Below are 24073 nucleotides of genomic sequence, written 5' to 3'. Positions count from 1 at the left end.
TGATACAGACAATCAAACATGCCGTTAAAATAACCTGAAGGCGTGATGGTGTTTTAGAAAGAACCAAGTCATTTATCTAACGATGTCTTGATGTGAACTTTGGACGTTATAATGACAGCGTGCGTGAGAAAGCCATTCGAGTACACGAGCTGAGGTCTTCTTATCTATATATAGGGTTAACCCAAAACCGTTTCGATCACGACTTAGAAAGCATTCGCACCCGACTGTTTACCCGTGATACATCATGGCCGCCACTGCTCCACTTCTGATGCGGATAATTTCATCCTCTGTTGCTGTTTCAAAGCGAGCAGGATTAGTTATTAGAGATATTCTCAGAAAGGGAGATTTGGGGATCGTCGAGAAGGTAAAATGATCAAATTACTTCATAAATTAACCTGTCACCAAGGTCGCTTTTAGGTGACGAGTCCCAAGTCCTCAGCGATTGCTCTCGTTAACAGTAGGCCAATGCTTTATACCGTTAGGCTAACCTATTAACTGGGCGCATCACTGCTATCTGTCTTTCGCGTAAATTGATTGATAGGTTGACCACTGTTGATTGATTGATTGAATTTTCTATTACTTTATGATGTAATTTGTATTAATTAATTTCTACATTTATTTTGGGACCAAATTAGATCTAGGCTTATTTTGTCAATCTGTTTTTGGTTGCCAGTAAGTTGCTTTGGTAGTGGTACTCCTTTTCTTTTTCATAAATTTATTTATTTATTCATATTTGTTAAATTGCTAAAAACTAAGTTACTGATTTTACTTATTGGCAAATTAATTTGCTAATATTTTGGCCCCTGTTAATTTAAACAATGTTTAATTTATTCAATAATTTTTTTAATCCAAACTGCTATCAACTAATGTATATACAGACCACCTAAGCCTGTGCAGGTTTGATAAATGTGCATTGATGTTTATTCATCTATGTCAAAAGCTTTCTGATAAACTAATCAATGTTAATGTTGCACTTGCATCATTGTTGAATACCCATAATCAAGATGATGACTATATCTAGATTTTTTATATTGTTTTGGCTGAATAGCATAATGTTCCACATCATCAGTCAGCATGACAAACCTGTTTTAGTTAGCTCTTAGGTCAAGCGTGAGGTAGGCTGTACTGGGCATCTGTTTTCAACCAGAATCCAGGGCAATAGTCAGAAAGTACTTTCAGAACTTTCATAGAGTAGTGGCAGATGTAACATGTACTCAAGATGGACTACCACCTCTTGTATACAAGATGGGTGCGGTTTTGTGGCACCCAGTCACTTGTATACTTGAAGGTAATTTCTTACATGGTTTTGAAAGAAATTAAACATTTTATGGAGATCGCAAATGTGTGTGGGGGTTACTATCACCATGATCACTGTGCGTAAAACTGACATATTTTTGTAATCTACAATAAAAGTACCTAAATTTATTTTCTTGAAAAATATGCACATAGACAAAAACACTGTCAAAAATGTCTAAATGTGTCCAAATTTTGCACATTCTTCATCAAATTTGACTATTTATTGATTTTTATTTTACAGTTATATTATAATTGTCAATAACTGTATGTAATATTTTTTTCTTATTTGAAATGCATAACACTTGTATAGACATTTTTGTGAGAATTTCAGAAATTCATTGTCTGTTGATCGGCAACTGACACATACAAATGACTCTTTCTAGGACAGTTAAGTGTAAGGGGGACCCATTTTACATCAGCATCCACATCACTTGTTACGTCCTCAATTGCTGCACATTTATTTGCTCTAAAGTTAACACAGGGTCTGGTGTTCTCAAGTCACAATGAAACGGTTAAAATTGTAACGGCATAGTTAAAATGTAATACTAATAGCATGGTTAAAATAAGTTTCTGGTGCCTACAAACCACACACTTCAATAATATGAAGCCAGTTATAAATGATAAGCATATGAAACTTGAAAGCCCATAATTAAAAAATAATAATAAAAACCAACAAGTTCCTGGGATTGACAAATCTAAAATGGTATTATTAATGTCAATAAAAAGGAAAAAGTCAAGCCTACATAATTACAACTGCTTTATATTTAGCTCGGGGTGAAAGGCATTTATTAGGTTTGAAGATGGACTTGTTTATAGGTCTTGATCACAACCAGTAATTGCATAAAAGCTATCAATGGAAACTTTCCTGGTTGATTGACATGGTATTTCTTTGTTAACTAAAGTGACCAGTGAGTGAAATGAGTGAAACTCAACACTGACTAAAAGAATAAAAGACAACATTTCAAATAACCTCAAAAGTATTCACCTTCTTGGCATACTTTAGTTCCAAGGGCACACATTTATGATAGAAGTATCCTGTGGCACACTTGAAAACATATTGTTTTCTGCTTGTGTAACATATACATATATGACAGAGAGACATTTACGACATAGAGACATTTAGTGAGTGAGTGACTAGAGTTTTACACCGCTTTTAGCAATATTCCAGCAATATCAGGCAGGGGACACCAGAAGTGAGCTTCACCAGAAGTGGGCTTCACACATTGTTCCCATGTCAGGAATTGAACCTGGGTCTTCAGCGTGACATTTTAACCATGAGGCTACCCGTCTGTCCCATTGTGACATTTATAACAAGAGACATTTATGATATAGTGACATTTATGACGGGTACCTGCTGTTGGTCTCAAGAGTTGGGTACAAAATGTCCCTTTGGGAATTATGTTACTGGAGCCCTCTCTAAAACTATTTAGAAACACATATACCGTATTCAACGTAATAAGCGCCCAGGGCGCTCTCAAAATTAGAAATAGGGGGCTTTTATTAGAATAAAATTTTGGTGAAGAAAACAAACAGATTTGATAGATAAATTTTGTGGTTTATGCTGACAGCCTGAAATGTTTATATACGAGAGATACATTTTTCCAGAATTTAATTGCCCATAAATAAGGGTGCTTATAACACATGAGTGCTTATTATACGCGAATAAATAAGTGTTGTGTACATTGATCAATGGGAAGGGGTGCGAATTGGTATTGTTCACCAGCCAATATATTAGCAAATATCGCCGTGGGCGCATATTAGAGCGGGGCGCTTATTACGTCGAATACGGTAATACAATCTGTTCATGCATACACTGAAGTTGACTGAAGCTCTATATTTACTTAAACATAATTATTTGGGTTGCATGAACTACAAGTCAGAATGAGCTGAGTTTCTGCTGTGGATAGATGTCATTGAGATTAGAGTGTCCCAGTTTCATCTGACTCAGCAGAATGAGTGCGGGAAAGATCTAGTTTAACTCCAGGAGTAGTCCGACATTTATGCACATAAAAAACAAGAAAACAGATTATCACTATCTCCCACCATGGGGCACATTAGAATTTTGTTAGTTCATATAGTTGTGAATATAAACTATAAAAAAGAGTCCTTTTAAGCCTTAAAAAGAGATAGGCATTTGTGAAATTAATACACACAAAAGGCCTCTCTCTGGAAAAAATAACTCAGTCTTGATATGTATCTCTCAGATATCAGTTAGCTAACTTCAGTAGTTTCTGTCGTTGAGATTAGAGTGTCCCAGTTTCATGTGACTCAGCAGAATGAGTGCAGTAGATCTATATAAGACCTTGGGCCTCTTTATTTCAGATTAAATGATTTAATGTGAAATTAATACATACAGAAGGACCTGAAAAAATTAACTCAGTCCTGATAAGTCTTAACTTCAGTTGTTTCTCAGAAAGCGTGTCCCCGTTGCAGACATATGCACCAAGTAAAATAACATGGACCAAGGGCAATAACAAATAATTTACGGGACCAATTTTCTAAATCAGTCTTTACAAGTTTCTCTTAGATAAGCATGCGAACTTTCATTCAAGTAACTTCAGTAGTTACTGAGAAAACATGTCCCCCCATTTTACACAGTGTACACTAAGTTGAAAAGCATGGGACAAGGGCCATAATTCTGTAAAACAATAATTGATGGGATCATAACCAGTAACATTAGTGTGTAAAATTTAATTTCTCTGACTTAAATAATGTTTGAGAAAATTTGTCCCCTTTGTGAAATGGAGGGAAAGAAGAACAACGTTCCTGTATCCCTGCAGAAACATAACACTTGATATTTCACTGCAGTGCACATAACACTTGACATTGCAGCGAACATTTCAGTTTGACGGAAGTATTGTCATACAAGAGTTTCCTCCCCACAAATTGTGGCACAGCCATTTATGGAACTAATTCCAGTAAAAGAAGGCAACGAGAAATATATTTTCAAGATTATTCTGTGTGTGTTAATTGGTGTAGGCGTAGCCTGGTTGTTAAAGTGTTGACTCCTCCACGGACTTGTATATGGGTCTGTGACTCCTCACATCAAAGACCAGGGATTGATTCTCTACATGAATACACTGCGTGAAGCACATTCTCACTGTCCCCAAGCATGATATGGATGGAGTTGTGCTTAAAGTGCCTTATTCTCTCTCTCTCTCTCTCTCTCTCTCTCTCTCTCTCTCTCTCTCTCTCTCTCTCTCTCTCTCTCTCTCTCTCTCTCTCTCTCTCTCTCTCTCTCTCTCTCTCTCTCTCTCTCTCTCTCTCTCTCTCTCGCACGCACACACACACACCTATCTTTTTATTAGGGACCCCAACTAAGACAGAAAAATTACATCATGTTACATGTGAGTTCATTTTTTCTTGTGTATATTGCAGATTCTTTTTACAGGAAACAGCAGCTCATAAGGGGTATATATCATTGCCTTGTAACTATTATCAAAGTAGGTTTGGTGTCATTGATCCTTGAACTGAGTTTGTTCACAATTGTTTGATCTCTGAAAAACTATTACAAGCCCCCGCTTGTCAATTTTCTAAGTGCCCATGGTGCTTATTACAGTAGAGACAATAACTATGTTCACAGCGCAGGGGGTGATGTTGATATTGATAACAGATCAAAGCATGGCATTTTGGTTCCTGGTCATATGAATGTCTGACTGTTTTGTTTCAGGGCAAGAATGACCTGCAGACAGAAGCTGACAGGTCAGCTCAGCGGTGTATCATTGCATCATTGCACAGACAGTTTCCTAAAGTCGCCATTTTTGGAGAAGAGGTAAGTTGACATGAGAGGCTATTTTACACTAGTACAACCCTATAAACTTCCTGGAGATCAAGCCAAATTATTCAGTGTTAACAGTATCCAAGGGATGGCATCTTCCAAAGGCAAGGTAAAGTTTCCTCGAGTCAAGACTGGTCAATAGGGCATGGAAAGGGCACAACTCATTATAACCACTGCTGGTGCTATGATCGAGCCATGAAATTCCAGCCAAGTTCGACAAGGGTGGAAACTGGACTTTCATAGTCAGTTAACTCCCTTGCCTTGGGAAAATGTTGGGTGATGACCTGAGGCCTATTTCAGCTGTTACTTCCTTACTTGAACTTAGACTGACAAAGTCACAGTGCGATTATCTCATCGTGGTCCACTAACCTACCATTCAAGGGGACATGAGAAATGTGTAGGGCTTAAATTGTTTGAAAGTGTTTAGAAATACATACAAGGATTCAGTATATACCATACGGTCACTGCAAGCATGAAGTTGAATACTTACCAGAGAATGTTGGGTATATTAATTTTTCAATTAATAAGGATCTTATTGTAATGCAATAGATTTTCAAATAGCTTTTCAGCATCATAATGAAAGGACGCCAACAGCCTTGCAGCCTCTGTGCAAAGCTGCATGACTAATAAAAAATCAAGCCAAATCATTGATACATTCAGAGTAGCCCATGAAACTTAAAACTGAATGGACCTTGAAGGAAGAATACCGATTAGTGTCAGCTGACCATGGAAGATTTCCACTTTGGGCGGATTAGTAGGTCAGCCACCTGGGTTGTAGTGTGTAGGAAGCTCAGGTGTTCCACCCTTCCCTTGATAATGTGCAAGATAAGACACATCGGCATACAAGTGTGCTTTCCCTATATGCCTCTACACTATGTGTGAATTTGCAGCTGTAGTTAGTAAGTGTGCCTAGAGCAACAAAATGTACAGTACATGCAGTACACACTTCTTTTTTCATATGGACAGTTGCAATGTAGATTATTAAAATCCCTATCTTAGAAAAAGTTAGTACTCTGAATACAGATCACCAGACACTATTTCAGATAAATCATCCATCTTTTGACTTCCTGGTGGTGGGACCATGGGTTTCATCACCAACATGGGCACATGTTTGTAGCCAATATGTGCTGGCACCTATCAGCTATACTGCAAAAATGTGAACAGAACATACAGCTAATGGAACATGTTTTTAGTATTTTATTTATCTTTTGTGGAAAAGATATCAGTTCATAAGGAAAATGTCACAATGAAAATCACCATGTACAAACAAAAGCTCTCAAAAAGTTCATTCTGTCGCTACTGGACAGCATACATGGTATAATAAATGTCTAGGAAGTTCTTAAAGTATTTCAAAGTGTCCAAAATATGCACTATAAATCCCCCCTGATGTGACAGCAGAGATAGCTGTACAGAGGTGCATCCCAGGATCAGCTGGTTTTAAATAGCAGATTCTGATCCTTGGTAGTCAGCACCTTGTCCATGCCCATTGCCGTCACCGACGTGGTGAACATCTAAGCCCTCATCACGTTGGGGTCTTCCCTTCCACATTAACCCAACACGCTGTGATATGCCTAAAATACATTCGTCACCACTCACCCCATTCCGTAACCTGCAAGAAGACTCGTCCCCCTATCGATGAATGTTATGTGCAAAAATACAACAAACCAATGAGAATGCGCGTATGATTTCAAGTTCTTCATCAAAGAATAATTTTTTATTTTACATGTCCTGCATCTAAAAATATACCCAAGACACAGTTAAGTGTGTTCAATCACACTGTATAATTCCGCACATCCCGATATGCTTTAATTTGCATCTGAAATATGTTTAATATATGGGGAAATATATGTAAACTATTACGCAACAAGGTGACAATTGTTTTAGGTATGCCCGTTTGCGCTAAGACGGAACCCAGTCGCAAAAATGGCCATGAGAGGGGCACAAGTCGCTATTCGGCTTATCCCGGAATAACACGAGTTGGTCACGAGAGGCCTAAAATACTTCTCAATAAGTAGTTAGAGTAGCCAAATTTGCAGGCGAAGAATTTAATTTTTGTTTTGGAACATGATCTGCAACATCTTGCTTTCTACCTCATGGTCAAAGTGGTATTTTACAAGGAAATGTTTCTAGTTGTACCTGAAATTATATTTAAGACTTGCAGATGTATGTTAATTTCAAAGCTTGATTTGACAACATGTTACATTTTCTTTTTGTGGTTATAGTCACTGAAAAATTCAATCAATTTAGATTGATGTCATCAGAGACCATATAATAGAGGGACGGCCCTCCCCAAAAGTTTATCATAATCCATCAGCGCTACGGTCTGGCATGTAACTGATACACCCCGACACCCTGCTGTTAACCTCTCTGTACCGCTGCAGATGCGCAATAGATGCGCAGACATTCACGACTGACCATTCTGGTAACCACGTAAACAATATTATATAATATCCGGGGCTAGAGTTAATTCCCTTAGCCGAGATTTCTCCGACTACGACCAGCGACAATGCAATAAAAGGACGTCTCTTAGCGGATCACAAAGATTTTCCTGGTCTAAATAGAATGACAGTGATGTTACCGCTACCAAGCCGTTGGTAAATACCTCCCAAAAAGATTCACTCAAAGAAAAAGATAGGAAATGAAAATATGACGTCTGTCCACAAGCGTAAGTTTTCGAGGGCGTGTGAAGAAAAAGCCGTTCCGATATCAAAAGTATTTTATAACGCATTCTATTTGTTTTAAAAATCAGTTAATAGATCTCATTTTATGCTGCAATAACAACAGGTATAACAATATACAATGTAGCTTCAACGAGCATGGTACCAGATATCTACTAGTATATCGTAAACTGTAGTAACGTTTGTTGTTTTCAAAATTCTTTCATCATAGTTTTCTATATCTGATCAATGAAAAACAAACTTTAAACTCTAACCTGGAACAAAGCATGCAACTACACATGTATTACTATTAAAACAAAACAAAACATCACAAACTCTGACAAATATGTAAATGTATTTTTCACAGAAAAGGACAATAGACCATCTATATATTTTACTGAATGACACCTTCGACCTTGTTGTCTGGAACTTCTCTCCCGACGACTGCCGATATAATCCTTCTTCTTTCTTGGCATTTACAAAGCAAATGATAATTTTATTATACAAATATTTCATGTAACGGATTTTTATTTTTGTATGATGTTTTCATTGTTGTGTAAATACACAAAGTAAGTAGTACCTTCATCATATTTACATTATTATGATTGGGTTTAGGCCAATATCATTTTGCTCATAATCAATATTTATACGGCATAAAAAAAATAATTGATTAAATGTAGTCATGATTTATACAGACAAAATCTACAGAAGATAACAAATATGTAGTATTGTAGTATGTAGTATATGCGCGCTATGTGATCAGGCCTAACTGAAACAAATTTAAACTTACGAAGAAATGGCGAAGCAATGGTAAAAAAAAATACGCGTTTTACAAAAACAATTCTAATATCATACAATATAAGTCACTTTGTAGAATGTTTCAAAGGATATATGCGGATGATAATCACAGACAAATTCATGTTATGTGTTTGCTATATGGTAATTTAACTTAAAATATGTGACGTAAAATATGGCCTTGCGCCAAAAATCATACCCAAAAAACTACCGATCGTATCTAAATAACGTTGGTACCAAGCCATAGGGGAAATCGTGATGAATGTAAAACTATTAAATTCAGGACCGATAATAGGAACACATTCGTCTGAAAGCATGCGAAAATTAAGAGTTGTGATGTAATTATTTCGGATAAATTCAGATTTAGTCCCATTTCTGGAGTCAAAATCTGAAATTTCGGATCAGCCCTAAATTTGTTAATGGCACTAAGCCAATTTTTAACATATCTCCTTTTTATACACCTACGTAACCAAGGACTTTCATTGCGAATTAGAGGCCGTTATTGAAAATCAAAATCTGCACTTTTGCCGATTTTACATGTGCGCCATTTTGTTCTCTCGGACAAAGACAAAGCGTGATCACAGTCACAAAATACAGTAACAACGACATGCTTTAGGGCACCAACAAATCTCAGTTGTAATGTTAACAATGTTAAGAAATACATGAGTGTAATTATGTATTGTGAAATATATCTTTTGCATGGGAAAAAAAGGCAACAACGATGACTGCAGTGAACGCGTTTCAGCTCGCTTCCGGACAGGCTGCGCAGTACAAGCCGTAGCACTGATGGTTTCGCGCATAGGCTAGAGGGCCGTCCCTCTATTATATGGTCTCTGATGTCATGTGGATAACATTGCATCAGCATCACAGTGGATTAGGTTTTATCGTAGTGAGGTCAACATGGATGTTTGTCTTGTCTGTCACTGTTTCTATCTAGATGTCAATATGTGTACACATCTATATCTAAGGCTTCATGTTCAAGATAAAGAAAACAATGTTGTCGTGTGTCACGACTCGTGGTAGTGGAGATATTGTGTCTGTTGATTGAGCAATCGGTTATCTCAGTCTCTTACATAACATCTGTCATCGTTATCAAACTATTTTATCTCAGATGTATTGATATCTCATATTATTCATTCTTTTGGGATTAAGGTCAAGGGTTCATGCCATGAGCCTCAAGATGAAGTTGAAAGATTTAGCAAATGTTAGGGTTCATACAATTAAGAGAGTTTTAAGTATCAGTCATATGTCATTTGATGTTTCAATAACTGAAGTTGTCCACTCAAGCTAGAGATATGAGGTTTGACTGATATGTTCAAAGGATGAAGTTGTCCACTCAAGCTTGAGATATATATTTTAACTGATATTTTTAAAGGATGAAGTTGTCCACTCAAGCTTGAGATATATATTTTAACTGATATTTTTAAAGGATGAAGTTGTCCACTCAAGCTAGAGATATGAGGTTTAACTGATATTTCAAAGGATGAAGTTGTCCACTCAAGCTAGAGATATGAGGTTTAACCAATATTTCAAAGGATGAAGTTGTCCACTCAAGTTAGAGATATGAGGTTTGACTGATATGTTTAAAGGATGAAGTTGTCCACTCAAGCTAGAGATATGAGGTTTAACTGATATTTTTAAAGGATGAATTTGTCTGCTCAAGTTAGAGATATGAGGTTTAACTGATATTTTTAAAGGATGAAATTGTCCGCTCAAGCTAGAGATATGAGGTTTAACTGATATTTTCAAAAACTGAAGTTGTCCTCTCAAGCTAGAGACATGAGGTTTAGCTGATATTTCAAAGGATGAAGTTGTCCACTCAAGTTAGAGATATGAGGTTTGACTGATATTTCAAAGGATGAAGTTGTCCTCTCAAACTAGAGATATAAGGTGTCACTGATATTCCAAAGGATGAAGTTGTCCTCTCAAGCTAGAGATATGAGTTTTGACTGATATTTTGAAAGAATGAAGTTGTCCACTCAAGCTAGAGATATGAGGTTTAACTAATATTTTTAAAGGATGAAGTTGTCCACTCAAGCTAGAGATATGAGGTTTAACTGATATTTTTAAAGGATGAAGTTGTCCACTCAAGTTAGATATATGAGGTTTGACTGACATTTCAAAGGATGAAGTTGTCCTCTCAAGCTAGAGATATGAGTTTTGAATGTTTATTCATGAACTGTTTCTTCCAGCAACTGGATCCAGCTGAGAAGATCCCAGATGACTTCGTCGAGACCGACATGGATGAAGAGGTCCTCAAGTTGGAGTGTCCTGAAAACCTGACCAACGTCCAGGATGATGATGTAAGGAAATGCTGAATCTGTATATTTTAACTCACCCAGGAACCAAGCAAAATGACTGAAAATGACGTTTGATTTGTACTTACTGCAAGGAATTTGCATCAGAGATTCTTGTGGCTATCGTTAGAAGCCATCACCTGGGATACCAGTTTCACTGCAAATTGTCACTGATTTTGAGTTTGCATCTCTGTCGGATGGTTCCGGGGTTCGATCCCTGGAAGCATCATACCAAAAGACGTTAAAAGATGGTACTTGTTGTTACCCTGTTTGGCGCTCAGCATCAACGGGCTAAAACAAGGACTGATCAGCTCTGAGTCAGTATACTGTGTCTTGAGTGGGGGTATTCATTCATGTTAAACTGTAGCATGGTATCTCAGCGGGCCAGCACTATAAATCGGCATCAGTCCGAACTAGTACAGGCAGCGGCATACACACATGCATCCACATCGCTATATAAGTACAAAAATCTTGGATGTAATATTAAACCAAATTTCACCTCACCTCACCTCGCATCTCTGTAATGAGGTTAAGTCTAATAAATTCATTTTTTCTTCAAATTTGATAACTGATACCTGTTCGTAATCAAGAATGAAAGTGGTCCTTGTCATAACCCTATTGTTAAACGTTTAAGATTGAGAAGGTCCCCTGATTCAAATACTATGTGAACAAACCTGAAGGACATTTTTTTCGAAGACTGCGAATAATTTTTTGCAGAAATTAAATTCCAATGACCTGCATCATGATTATGAATGAACATGAATGATAATCATCAGTTTTCCTTAAGTTGGATCAAGATTTCTGGTGCCTGTTAAGTTCACTGTCAAAGTTGTCATTCTTTTGTTTTCAGATTGTCATTTGGGTGGACCCGTTGGATGGAACATCAGAATTTACAATAGGTCAGCACTCCATTATCATGTTTATAGCCTGTACATTCCAACTTTTAGTTAAATTTAGAGGATCAGTTTGGCCAGACTAGTATCATTTCTTGTTTTGCAGATTTTTCGATGAGCAAAATGATTTAAAAGTGATATCCAAGGTTGATTAGAGGATATTTTCTCATATTCTTGCAAAAACTGCTCTAACAAAGATTCAATAAATAAATGTCCAAAAGGTAAATTTAACTCTCAAATACAGTACGTTTGCCAAATATAAGGAGGGAGAGAGTGGGGATGGGAGTGAGTTGATTGTTAGGCTTAAAAAAATAATAGGATTGGTTCTCAGGTAAAGGCTTTTGAAATTATTGTGTGGGTGGGTGGTGGTTTTTTTGGCGGGGGTTGTTCAAGCTTGTATGTAACCAAATTTTGTTTACAATAATCTTGGGGAAATCATGTTCTTAAATATTGTAGCAGTTATCTGCCGGGATCGTTTGTTCGAGATGCAGAATATTGAAACATTTAAAAAAAAAATTCTTTGCAAAATGGAAATAAAAATGAAACGTGCGGCAGACTTTATGATGATGCGGGCAGCGCCTGAGAACGAAGATTATTATTTTTTTTAACCTTAAACAAGAAAATAAATTGATTTGACCTGATTGTATCTGTTGCTGGGGAACTTAATTCCTTGTTAATGACTTCTTCTATCACCTCTGTTACCATACTGCTTCTCCAACAATTGCAATAGATGCCTCAATATGCAGGTGCATCTAAAATGAAAGCACAGAAACCTGGATTACAAGTGGATCTCAGTAGCGCAGGAAGTAGGTTGGATGAGTTACCTCCCCTAGTCCTTGTCAAGTAGATGGAATGCATTGTGTTGACTTGCTGTGCATACATTTGCTTATGACAATCGCCTCTAACATAGCCTACACAAATCTGCTGCTGTGCCTTAGTCTACTTTGGCAGAACTTGACGTGTCCCTGTGTTGCTCTTTGTTTGAACAGTTGACAGTATTCTGTTCACATCCTGACATTATTGATGACCATGTTAACTTGGACAGGACTAGTTGACTAGTGAGAGGTGACTTTGTGCCATCTCCCTAGTACGTTCAATCTCATTAAAATCAGATCTTAGTTCTCGCTACCGCTAAACATAGATCTGAGGACATCCCATTACGGGTCACGTCAGACCGACCTTCGCGAACTTTGACCAACCAATGGAATGACCAATCAGAAGGCAGCTTTCTCGTGCTTTACGGCACTAATTTCAAATTGGCGACTACGCTTCAAAACATATTTTGACAAATTCTCGATTACAAATTTGAAACCTAAACATAAGAACATTCTGGAATGACTAATAGACGGTCTAGATTTTATGGATTCAGTCGTTAAACCCGTAACTATCGTTCAGAGTTAAAGTTTTCAAGGTTAAATGATTAGAAATCATTAGTGATGCTCTGATTGGTCGGATGTAAGGTCGTTCTGATGTGACCTCTAATGGGATGTCCTCAGATCTATGTTTAGCGGTAGCAAGAACTGAGGTCTGATTTTAATGAGATTGTAGTACGTTTGACCCACTTATTAACTTCCCCATCACTGAATCACCTACAAGAAACCAGTACACATGAAAAGTGTCTCGGTATTACACTGTAAGCAGTTAAAGCCATGGTGACTTTTGGTTGCTAATAAGCTTAACATTTCATGAACGTTTATCTTATGAACAAGATTGTATTGCTGTTGGTATATTTTGTTGAACAGTAAAAATAGTTGGTAATTGTTTAGAATTATTTAGAATGTTTATAACATATACATGATAGAGGCCCTCTTTTCTGTTCTTATTTAGTTATTTTGAGATCACTAGAAAAATGGGTAGATACTCTGAGCTGTCATTAATAAATGTCAGGATTTGAATACTTTATTCTACTCACCGCTCATACTCCCCACCCAACAGATCCTAAGCCCCATCCACAGTTCATATTGCCCACCCCACAGATCCTAAACCCCATCCACAGTTCAAATTGCCCACCCCACAGATCCTAAGCCCCATCCACAGTTCATATTGCCCACCCCACAGATCCTAAGCCCCATCCACAGTTCATATGCCTTCCCTACAGATCCTAAGCCCCAACCACAGTTCATATTGCCCACCCCACAGATCCTAAGCCCCATCCACAGTTCATATTGCCCACCCCACAGATCCTAAACCCCAACCACAGTTCATATTGCCCACCCCACAGATCCTAAGCCCCATCCACAGTTCATATTGCCCACCCCACAGATCCTAAACCCCAACCACAGTTCATATTGCCCACCCCACAGATCCTAAGCCCCATCCACAGTTCATATTGCCCACCCCACAGATCCTAAACCCCATCCACAGTTCAAATTGCCCACCCCACAGATCCTAAGCCCCATCCACAGTTCATATTGCCCACCCCAAAGATCCTAAACCCCAACCACAGTTCATATTGCCCACCCCACAGATCCTAAGCCCCAACCACAGTTCATATTGCCCACCCCACAGATCCTAAGCCCCATCCACAGTTCATATTGCCCACCCCACAGATCCTAAGCCCCAACCACAGTTCATATTGCCCACCCCACAGATCCTAAGCCCCAACCACAGTTCATATTGCCCACCCCACAGATCCTAAGCCCCATCCACAGTTCATATTGACCACCCCACAGATCCTAAGCCCCATCCACAGTTCACATTCCCCACCCCACAGATCCTAAGCCCCAACCACAGTTCATATTGCCCACCCCACAGATCCATATTCCCACCCACAGTTCTCCAGTCCAACCCCACAGGTTCTATCCATAGCAAATTTCAGTCTTTGAACTTACCATAATCAATCAAGCTTAAGCATGATTTTGTGTTTTGTGGACAAGATTGCAGATTGTTCTCTTTGTTATTGTTGTTAATGTTATTGCCAAAGTGATTCTATGGATGTGATAGGTGTGATAGCATACTAATGCTGTTAATACTGTGAAAGGTGTCACAAGGTTCATTCTTATGTTCGGCATTAGCACATTAATTTCAACTATGATGCAAGACATATTACCGGTCCCAACGTCCTGTACCAGGTGTTTGGGTGCATGTTTTTGATTTCATAAACATAACATGCACATATGCCATGTACAGATCCAGGAATGATCTAATCATGTGGCAGGTAAATTAGGAGACAAATGTCAATTTTTGAACTTATCCTCATTCACCTGAACACACCAAACATCACCATGGTCACCTCCCCGCAATCTGGGTCATGCATGTTAACCCACACACGCTGAACACGTGGTTTCCCCCGCCAACTCATTCTCTTTCTAACAGCCACCTTGTGGTGACATGTTTCTACACAAGGGGATTCATTTTTTTTTTCATTTTCAATTTCAATTTACCCCCTTCTTTTCCTACTAGTCATGTTTCATCATGGATGAAAAGTCCACGTGGGGTCCTGTGTGTCTTGCTTGCAGACGTTGTTTTTTTACCATCATACCCGCATGATGTGTGTTCTGATTGTCAATTGATGTTGCAGCACATTGGCGCGATGTGCCCAATGTGTGGATTTGCCTGATGAATCCTTTTGTATTTACTTGCACAAATGTTGGGGCTGTGAGCTAGATAGGCTCTCTAAAATCTCATACAAAATAACTAAAACCAGGAAACTCCGGTAAAAAAGCGAAACTATTAGCACCTTCATTGAAAACGGATTCGTTGAACTCCGCTATTCCTCTTCCTCTTGCCGAGATAGAGTTTGAATGCACTCACCTCTCACCTCTGCTTTGGGCATGTGTTGTTGGGTAGTGGATCGACGATCCTCTTGTGGATATTGTAGATCGTTCCTCTTCTCATCCTTACCTATTGATTCAACCACCGAGACAGTGATGGCGGGTTTTGACGAAGTGTAAAAGGAGATTCCAAGTTGGTTGGTCCTATCATCAATGGGAGATAGTAATACACAAATCTTGTAGAATCAATTAGCTGGATACATTCTGAATCGATTATAATTTTAGCTTAACAATTACACTCACTCACGTATGAACATGTTACACATATTGCAACACAAATGTGTTTTCCTCTCTTCACGTACATGTGTCTGTGTGAGTGTGTCATCTATATCCATGAGCTTTGTCTTAGGACACTAGACAGTGTTACTTAATATGGTTTTGGGGGCGGTCGGGTAGCTTAGTGGTTAGAGCGTTCGCTCGTCACACCGAAGACCCGGGTTCGATTCCCGACATTGGTACAATGTGTGAAGCCCATTTCTGGTGTCCCCCGCCATGATATTGCTGGAATATTGCTAAAAGCGGCGTAAAACCATACTCACTCACTCACTCACTAATATGGTTTTAAATCACATTTTACAATAAGTTGTATATCTAAAATACTTGTCCTATCTCACCCGACAATCCCCACATCACAATTCCTCTAGCCCATTAAGCTCCAGAAAGAGAATGAGTTGGGTCGGGAAACCATGTCTTCAGCATGAGTGGCTCAACCGGCAAGAAAATCATGCATGACCCAGATTGCTGGGAGGTGACCATGGTGATGCTAGGTGGGTTTCGGTGAATATGTTTAGTCACGTTTCCACTTAAGTATTATGAATATACAATTAATTGTAAAATTTACAATTTTCTTAAAATTGGGATTATTTCCTATTTTCAGAGGTTTTTGAACATTGCATTCAATACAAGAATGTAAAGTGAAGCCTCTTCCTGTTTTTTGTTTTTGTTATCAGTGGGGGCACGGGTGGCCCAGTTGTCTAAGGCGCCGAGATTCGCTGTGCAGAGTTGCGTCCCTTGGGCATGCCAGAAACCTATGATTGTGGGTTCGAATCCCGGTTCGCCCCGATTATGTTTCTAGGTTTGTCAGCACCATACCAGTGCTCGTGGGTTTCACCGAAGTGGTAAACGACTGAGACTTGCATCACTTCGACTTTCCTCCCACATTAAGCTGACACGACGTGATATAACTGGAATACTGTTTAAAGCGGCGTTAAACCCAACTCACTCACTCACTCACTTCTGTTATAAGTGGAATTCAAGCAACCACAGCACAATCATTACATTAGTTAACTATTTTAACATGGAATAGGAACTTATTTCAGTTTCCCATTTGGGAAGTTTTACTGACAATTGCTACAAACTTGGGGCTGAATATGAGCCACTGAGCAGGCCTAGTTAAACCGTTGCAGAACCCTATCTTGTTGGGCAGGTGTGAAAACAGGTCATTCATATTGTTTAAGGTGAATCTTTTAGTGTCATGGTTTATTTGGAGAAGTAGTAGATACATATTTAACATGTTAAACGTGACATCTCTAATCATGCTAATTGTTTTGAACCAAAATGATTGCAGGCTTTACAAATGCCTTTTCAACCCAATAATGTAATTTTGCAGCCCAATCTCATTAATATCACATCAAGTTTACTCCAATAAGATACCTCTCTGCGTGAAGAACTGAGGACACTCCATAATAGGTTGCATCAGGTGAACTTTCTACTGACCCAGTCAGTGATGAGGCCTCTAAATTGTCGATACAAATGAGTGAAGCATTCAGACTAGCATATCTGATTTCTGTAAATTGAGAACTAGGGCTGTAACAATTCACCGATACCTATGATGACATAGGTTCACACGATACTTGAATCATCAGTTTGTGAGATTGCGATATGTTATAAATAGATCAGGAACCAATAGAGTTACCTCCCTTAATGGCAGAAGTAGCATAGTGCTACCTGTAAGCATGGCAGGACACAAGGACGTGGTAGCTGGGACACACTCACTAACTGTTACATTTGATAACCATCCCTTCATTTAAAACTGTTTTGTTCTTGTGGTTTTCTTTAATAACAAAAAATAAATGTATGAAGAAAGAGGTAGAGCTGTATTTCAGTGATTTCAGCATTTTTTACTTTTTGATGTTGTGTATTGTGATACCGGTAGTATCATCAGTCTGTACCGTGATACGAGGTGATACGAGGTGATACTCAGCTCTATTGAGAACAGGGTTGAATGAACTGAAACAACAAGTTCTGAGTGTAGATAAATAATTCCAAGCCATTATAGCGTTATGGATATTTTACACAGCCTGTCATGTTTGAAAGCCATGGCATCACCAGGCATCTACACCCAAAAGGTACCCGTGAAGATCTGGGGTAGAATACGTCTTTAGCAACCCATGCTTAGTGTTAAATGTGACCATGCTTGTTGTAAGAGGCAACTAACAGGATCGGGTAGTCAGGCTTGCTGACTTGGTTGATGCATGTCATCATATCCCAATAGCGTAGATCGATGCTCACGATGTCAATCACTGGATTGTCGGTCCAGACTCGATTATTTACAGACCACCGTCATATAGCTGGAATATTGCTACGTGTGGCGTAAAACAACAAACAAACAAACACCCATAAGGAAGTACCAGTCAACGAATATTTATGTTCTGCATGGGTTGTCTTTTGCTCAAAATGAAGCCAGACCATCTCAGAAAGAGGACAACTAATTGGAAAGGAAAGGAAAACTACACTACATCCTAACAGTACCATTATACTTTTAGAAATGACATATATTTAATGTTTTTCAGTTTCATTTGGTCATCATATCAGCTGAGAATGCCCTGTTTCCTATGTTGTCCTACAGGTCTGCTGGATCATGTGACAGTGTTGATTGGTGTAGCAGTCAAGGGCAAGGCGGTTGGAGGAGTGATATATCAGCCGTATCACAATTACCAGCTGGGGGATGAAAACAACTTTGGGCGATGTATATGGGGAATTATTGGTCTAGGTGAGTGACATGTTATTATAGGCCTACCCATGTGGCTCTCACGCAGCTAGGCACTCATTGTTGTGAGGGGATTTCAAGTGAGAACTGCCCCTTAGCGACCTCTACTAGTTGTCAGGCTTGGTGACTTTGTTGTCAGCATGTCAGCATACCCTGACGATGTGAATTGGTGCTCATAATATCAATCACTGGATTATTTGGTCTAGATGATTATTGACAGGCTATGACATGCATGGGGACCTGGTTTGGAATAGATAAGAGGCAACTAATATGGATCAGCCGGTCAGAATCGATCACTTGCTTGATAACGGTGTTCGAACCTACACCGAAATGTCGCTCCTGATTGTAATAAAGAAGTTGTTCATCCATATATCTTATCCTTACTTAGTACTCTAAATGCCTCTCAAAGAACGAAGAAGACTGACAAGACAAATCTTATTTTCTGTTTTTACACAACATTAATCATGCTTTCATGATTTATGTTTTTAGGAGCTTATGGCTTTACAAAACAGATGCCCCCAAAAGATCAAAACATCATAACTACAACAAGATCACACTCTACTAGAACTGTTACCGAAGCAGTAGAAGCAGTGGAGCCAACAGAGGTGGTGCGGGTAGGAGGGGCAGGGCATAAGGTGAGTTGATCAGGTGGTTGGGGTGGGGCATAAGGTGAGTTGATCAGGTGGGTGGGGTGGGGCATAAGGTGAGTTGATCAGGTGGTTGGGGGTGGGTGGGGGGGTGCCCTAAGGTGAGTTGATCAGGTGGTTGGGATAGGGCGTAAGGTGAGTTGATCAGGTGGGTGGGGTGGGGCATGAGGTTAGTTGGTCATGTGGGAGGGTTTGGGCATAAGGTGGGTTGATCAGGTGGGGATGGGTGGGGCATAAGGTGAGTTGATCAGGTTGGGATGGGTGGGGCATAAGGTGAGTTGATCAGGTCAGGATGGGAGGGGCATAAGGTGAGTTGATCAGGTTGGGATGGAAGGGGCATAAGGTGAGTTGATCAGGTGGGGATGGGTTGGGCATAAGGTGAGTTGATCAGGTGGGGATGGGTTGGGCATAAGGTGAGTTGATCAGGTCGGGATGGGTTGGGCATAAGGTGAGTTGATCAGGTGGGGATGGGTTGGGCATAAGGTGAGTTGATCAGGTCGGGATGGGTTGGGCATAAGGTGAGTTGATCAGGTCGGGATGGGTGGGGCATAAGGTGAGTTGATCAAGTGCGAGGGGTTGGGCATAAGGTGAGTTGATCAGGTGGGAGGATGGGACATAAGGTGAATTGATCAGGTGGGAGGATGGGACAGAAGGTGAGTTGATCAGGTCGGGATGGGTGGGGCATAAGGTAATTTGATCAGGTCGGGATGGGAGTGACATAAGGTGAGTTAGTCAGGTATGACGGGGGCATGATGTGAGTTCCTTTTTCATACATGAAATAGTGTAGAAAATATTGGAAATATTGCAAACTGTAATATCATAGTTATTCATCCGGTATGATCATTTGATATGTTGTTACTTGCTGATTACAGGTGCTGCTTCTGATAGAAGGGAAAGTCCATGCATATGTGTTTGCCAGCAAGGGCTGCAAGAAGTGGGACACCTGTGCCCCAGAGGCCGTGCTTCATGCGATAGGGGGGTCCCTGACAAACATGCTGGGGGAACCCATCTTGTACCATCGGGATGTTCAAAGGAAGAACTCCGAGGGGGTTCTGGCTACATTAGCCAATCATGAGTGGTATCTCAATAAGATACCCGAGGACATTAAACAAGAGTTCCGACCAGAACCACCTGTCAGTGGTGACAGTGGAAGCAAGATTTAGAACATAGGAACACTTTATAGGCTATTATTTGATTAGGCAGCTGTGTATTTTAAGCATTCTATAGAAATCCTAGAAACCAGTTGTACTTGTAAAAATCAAAATGGTGATGGTAGGATTAAAATATTTCAAACTCAAAATGGTTTCCTTTGTTGTTTAATGGTGCTTAAAATCAGAATCTGAATATGTTATTTGTAGAGGAAGTAATTGTCAGTATTGTGATACTTGTAAATTCTTTGATACCTGTAAAATGTTTTGTCAGGACATTATTTTTGTGATATTGTCTAAGGGCGTCTTTCAATAGCTAACTTGTGAGTATGACATTTACCTCACCGCTGAAATACCAATGGCAACGACCTTCATGACCCGTCTCTGGAGCAGGATATTGTTATGAATTTAGAATACAATGATGGGTAGAGACTATATTACAAAATAGATCAGCAGGCATTTTTTAGGTGGCCCTGTGGCAACAGTGTTGGCTTGCCCTGATGGTAGATCCGGTTTAGTTTCTTGTCCTTAGGCATCATTCAACATCTGGTGTTCCTACCTGCTATACCTGGCAATGATGTTGATAGCGCATAGGGTTTTTAGAGAAGAAAGTTTGTATTTTTCATATTGCATTTTTAGATGTGTATAGCAAATGATGTTTAGTAGACGGTTGCCTTTGATAAGCCCTTGCTGACGGATATGTGGATATCACATAAGAACATTTGTATTCAAGCACAGTTATTTGTTATGATCATACTGTTTGTTAAGCAGAGCTTTTATAGTGGTACTAGGTATGACAATCAAAAATATATGGTACCTGCTTTAGTTGCACAAAATAGATGGTACTTTTGATACCACAGTTCCTGCAGTTATTATATACCAAAAGTTTGTAAATGTTATAAGTTTAATGTTGTTAGTTTTGCCTTCTTAAGATGTGCATAGATGAAAGATTTAATATTTACATATATATTTTCTATCTATACGCAATACTCTTGTAATGAAGACATGGAGACAAAGGTATATCCCTGTAAAACATTGGATGAGAAGCCATGTGATTAAATACTCCAAAGATGTGGGAATTTCAAAGAGAGCAGATTTCTTCTGTGTGGAGAACAACCTTGGTTTGTAGCACACAGCTGCAGGAAATCAGGAGTTGTGAAGATGGATTCATAAACGAGTCTCTGTATGGATGTTGGTTTGATACATTCAGCTTTATCATGTTTATGTATCCTGGCCAGTAATCACTCGTGTAGTGTCGTATCACAAGCATGTATCACAAGACTGTATCATGTCTCACCGGTTGTACTGAGGGGACAGATTCTCACACCTTACATTCAGTTTCAGATGAATTCATGGTAAAACATTGTGTGTTTTTAGATTTGCAAGTTTTATTAAGTATACTATAAGTTGAAATTTTAACATTTGAAACCTGACTAACAATGTCAGTTCCAAGTGAAAGAACATTTATAAACACTGTAAACAGTCAAACACAATTTTATCAGTAAGTTTCAATTCTCTCTCTCTGTCTTTCCAAATATTGCCTACCATTAGGCTCTAAAATCGAATAGGTTCTGTTTTATGGTCTTGTTTAGTGTTGTTTAGCCTTGTCTGACCTAGTGATAAATACCCCGGTATAAATGAAGTAACTGAAAGAACCAGCATAAATAAATTACTAACATCAATATTTTAGTTAACATGGTGGGTTCAAAGCATTTTAGAATTGTCTGGGACTGGTTGAGGGAATGAGTGTGTGAGAGACCCCTCAGATAAATGTAACACCCAGTGCTATGATATATGAAATGACATAACCTCACTACATATATAATATCACTGCCTAACTGTATCTCACCCTAGTGCTATAACCCATACTGTTGCTTGTACATCCCGTAGTTTCATCTCAACTATATATGTTAATTTGTGATGTAGTGTTACTAAAATTTCATGTATTTTAAGGTTACAACTTACATTGTTTTATGCAGCCTGTATAACTGTCGCACTTCTTCTCAGAATATGTCTCTGTGTACATTTTATTGAATACATACGGTATGTCTTAATTCTTGTGTGCATAATTCATTTACATTACAGTTTTTTTCCAACTGAAAGACTGATTCCAGCACAATGTATATCTGAGCATTGGCTGGTTACATTTTTTTAACATTCCATGTGATTTTGTGCTGCAGATTTAATGTAGTGTTAGATGTTGAAACAAATAACACTCACTACCTTTAGTCACTATGAGCTCAGGGCTTTGACAGTGTCATCAAACTTGTCTATTTCCGTTGTGTTTTCCTTATTTTAGATATCGAATTGTTTCATTGTGATTCTGTTTCCAGTTTCAAACTCCCAACATGTTTATGCCAAACCTAGATCTATTTTTATTCCTATCAATGTACATGGTGACCAAATATATTTCTAGATTAATACAAATGCTCAAAGGATAATTTAACTATGGAAAATAATAAATTTTGAAAACCAGGTAATCCAAACCATGATTATTGAAAACCTTTTTGGGAGAACCAGTTTATTTGCATTTTATAAACATGAAATTTGTCAATGCTTTTCAGTCCTGCCAGTCCATAATCACCTGTCACAAACCAATCTTTATTGACCCAAATATGACTTTCATCTCACTCGTCCACTCTCTTTTGTTAGGACTTTCCTTGGAGGCCATTTAGTAATGAACTGCAATTTACATCATTTCCTTGTTTGTTGTGAAGATATCTTTTCAGAAGTGGGTAATTTGAAAAGACACCAACTTATGTCTGTACAAGATGTGTTGATCATTAAATTGTAACTTGTGAAACCTGCTTTGTGGGTTATTGTGTGCTTGGAAAGTCACACATTTTAGCCATGTCTCTAGCCGTCTTCCGACTGTGCTCACCGATCATACATGTTTATACACTTTGTAATAATATTTTGTTAAACACGTTATGCCATTTATTTGTTTCAACTGCATATTAATGTGCCTTTTTTTCATTTGCTTTTTGTGCACAATCATTCAATAATGTGCCTTCTTGTCAGTGTTTCATAGTTAAGCCTGTCGGCAAGTGTTGCAATGTTATAAACCAGAAGATACTTGGTCTGTGACTTGGAGTGTGTATTTCTGCAAGAACAATACCAAGGAAGTACCTGCACATGGTTGTGAACATATTTGATACAATATTGTTTCAAAGGATTGTATTTTGTCACAAACATCGGGAGTTTTAGTTTCAAAATGTTTCCCTTCTTGTGTGTCAATATGGACTTAACATTGGAGTGCCATTTTACATAGCAATTTATGTAAACATCTGTCATGTATAACCGTGTTTAGGAAATACTTTTAGAGGAGAAAGAAATTGAACATGTAAGACGATCTTATGTAATTGCTTGAAATGCATTTGAGAGCTGATGGGATCAGTTTTAATGACGATAAGAGACGCCTCTGAAGTCTTCCTTGGGAATAATTTTCTTTTATCATTTCATACGTGATCAGTCTTATAGTTGTATTTGGGTCCTGTCATCATTGTTGCTCTACTCAAGATTAAGTTTTCATTTTCTCCATGTCGTTAAAGATTTAATCAATAAAACGTAGAACTTCTGCTAAATGCCTTATCTTTTCTAGTAGCCACTAAAGAATTGGTTCACATCAGTGATCACAGCCATATTGAAACTATGATCTAGTTGAAAACTACAGCGCTGAATCATGGTCTTCCTGTCAAGGACTTGAAAAACAGGATCACTTCACAGCACAGTGCATGGTTAATGAATGTGATAATGTACTGTTAGTCATCCTCAATTTCTGTTAAAAGAACATTTGTGAT

General features: G+C 38.7%; 1 protein-coding gene across 1 annotated transcript; it reads left to right on the top strand.

The window, feature by feature from the left end:
• The first annotated feature begins 59 nt into the window (after positions 1-59).
• LOC124140933 (3'(2'),5'-bisphosphate nucleotidase 1-like) lies at positions 60-23850 on the top strand. The gene is made up of 7 exons (XM_048403677.1): positions 60-364; positions 4967-5068; positions 10719-10829; positions 11674-11722; positions 18338-18481; positions 18968-19113; positions 19998-23850. The coding sequence occupies exons 1-7, from the start codon at positions 245-247 to the stop codon at positions 20286-20288; spliced, it is 963 nt and encodes a 320-aa protein (XP_048259634.1). The 5' UTR covers positions 60-244; the 3' UTR covers positions 20289-23850.
• The last annotated feature ends 223 nt before the right edge of the window (positions 23851-24073 follow it).

This window comes from Haliotis rufescens, unplaced genomic scaffold, assembly GCF_023055435.1.
Source record: "Haliotis rufescens isolate VD_foot unplaced genomic scaffold, xgHalRufe1.0.p SCAF_3, whole genome shotgun sequence".
In the NCBI taxonomy this organism is placed as follows: Eukaryota; Metazoa; Mollusca; class Gastropoda; order Lepetellida; family Haliotidae; genus Haliotis; species Haliotis rufescens.
Note: the sequence above shows the minus strand (reverse complement) of the source record. Positions and strands in the feature narration are given on the sequence as shown.

Bases quoted from the DNA above. Each gene is read 5' to 3' on its own strand.
- LOC124140933 (XM_048403677.1), top strand. From the start codon at position 245: ATGGCCGCCACTGCTCCACTTCTGATGCGGATAATTTCATCCTCTGTT. The intron at 18,482-18,967 runs GTGAGTGACATG...TTATGTTTTTAG, and splicing joins ATGGGGAATTATTGGTCTAG to GAGCTTATGGCTTTACAAAA. The intron at 19,114-19,997 runs GTGAGTTGATCA...TGCTGATTACAG, and splicing joins TAGGAGGGGCAGGGCATAAG to GTGCTGCTTCTGATAGAAGG.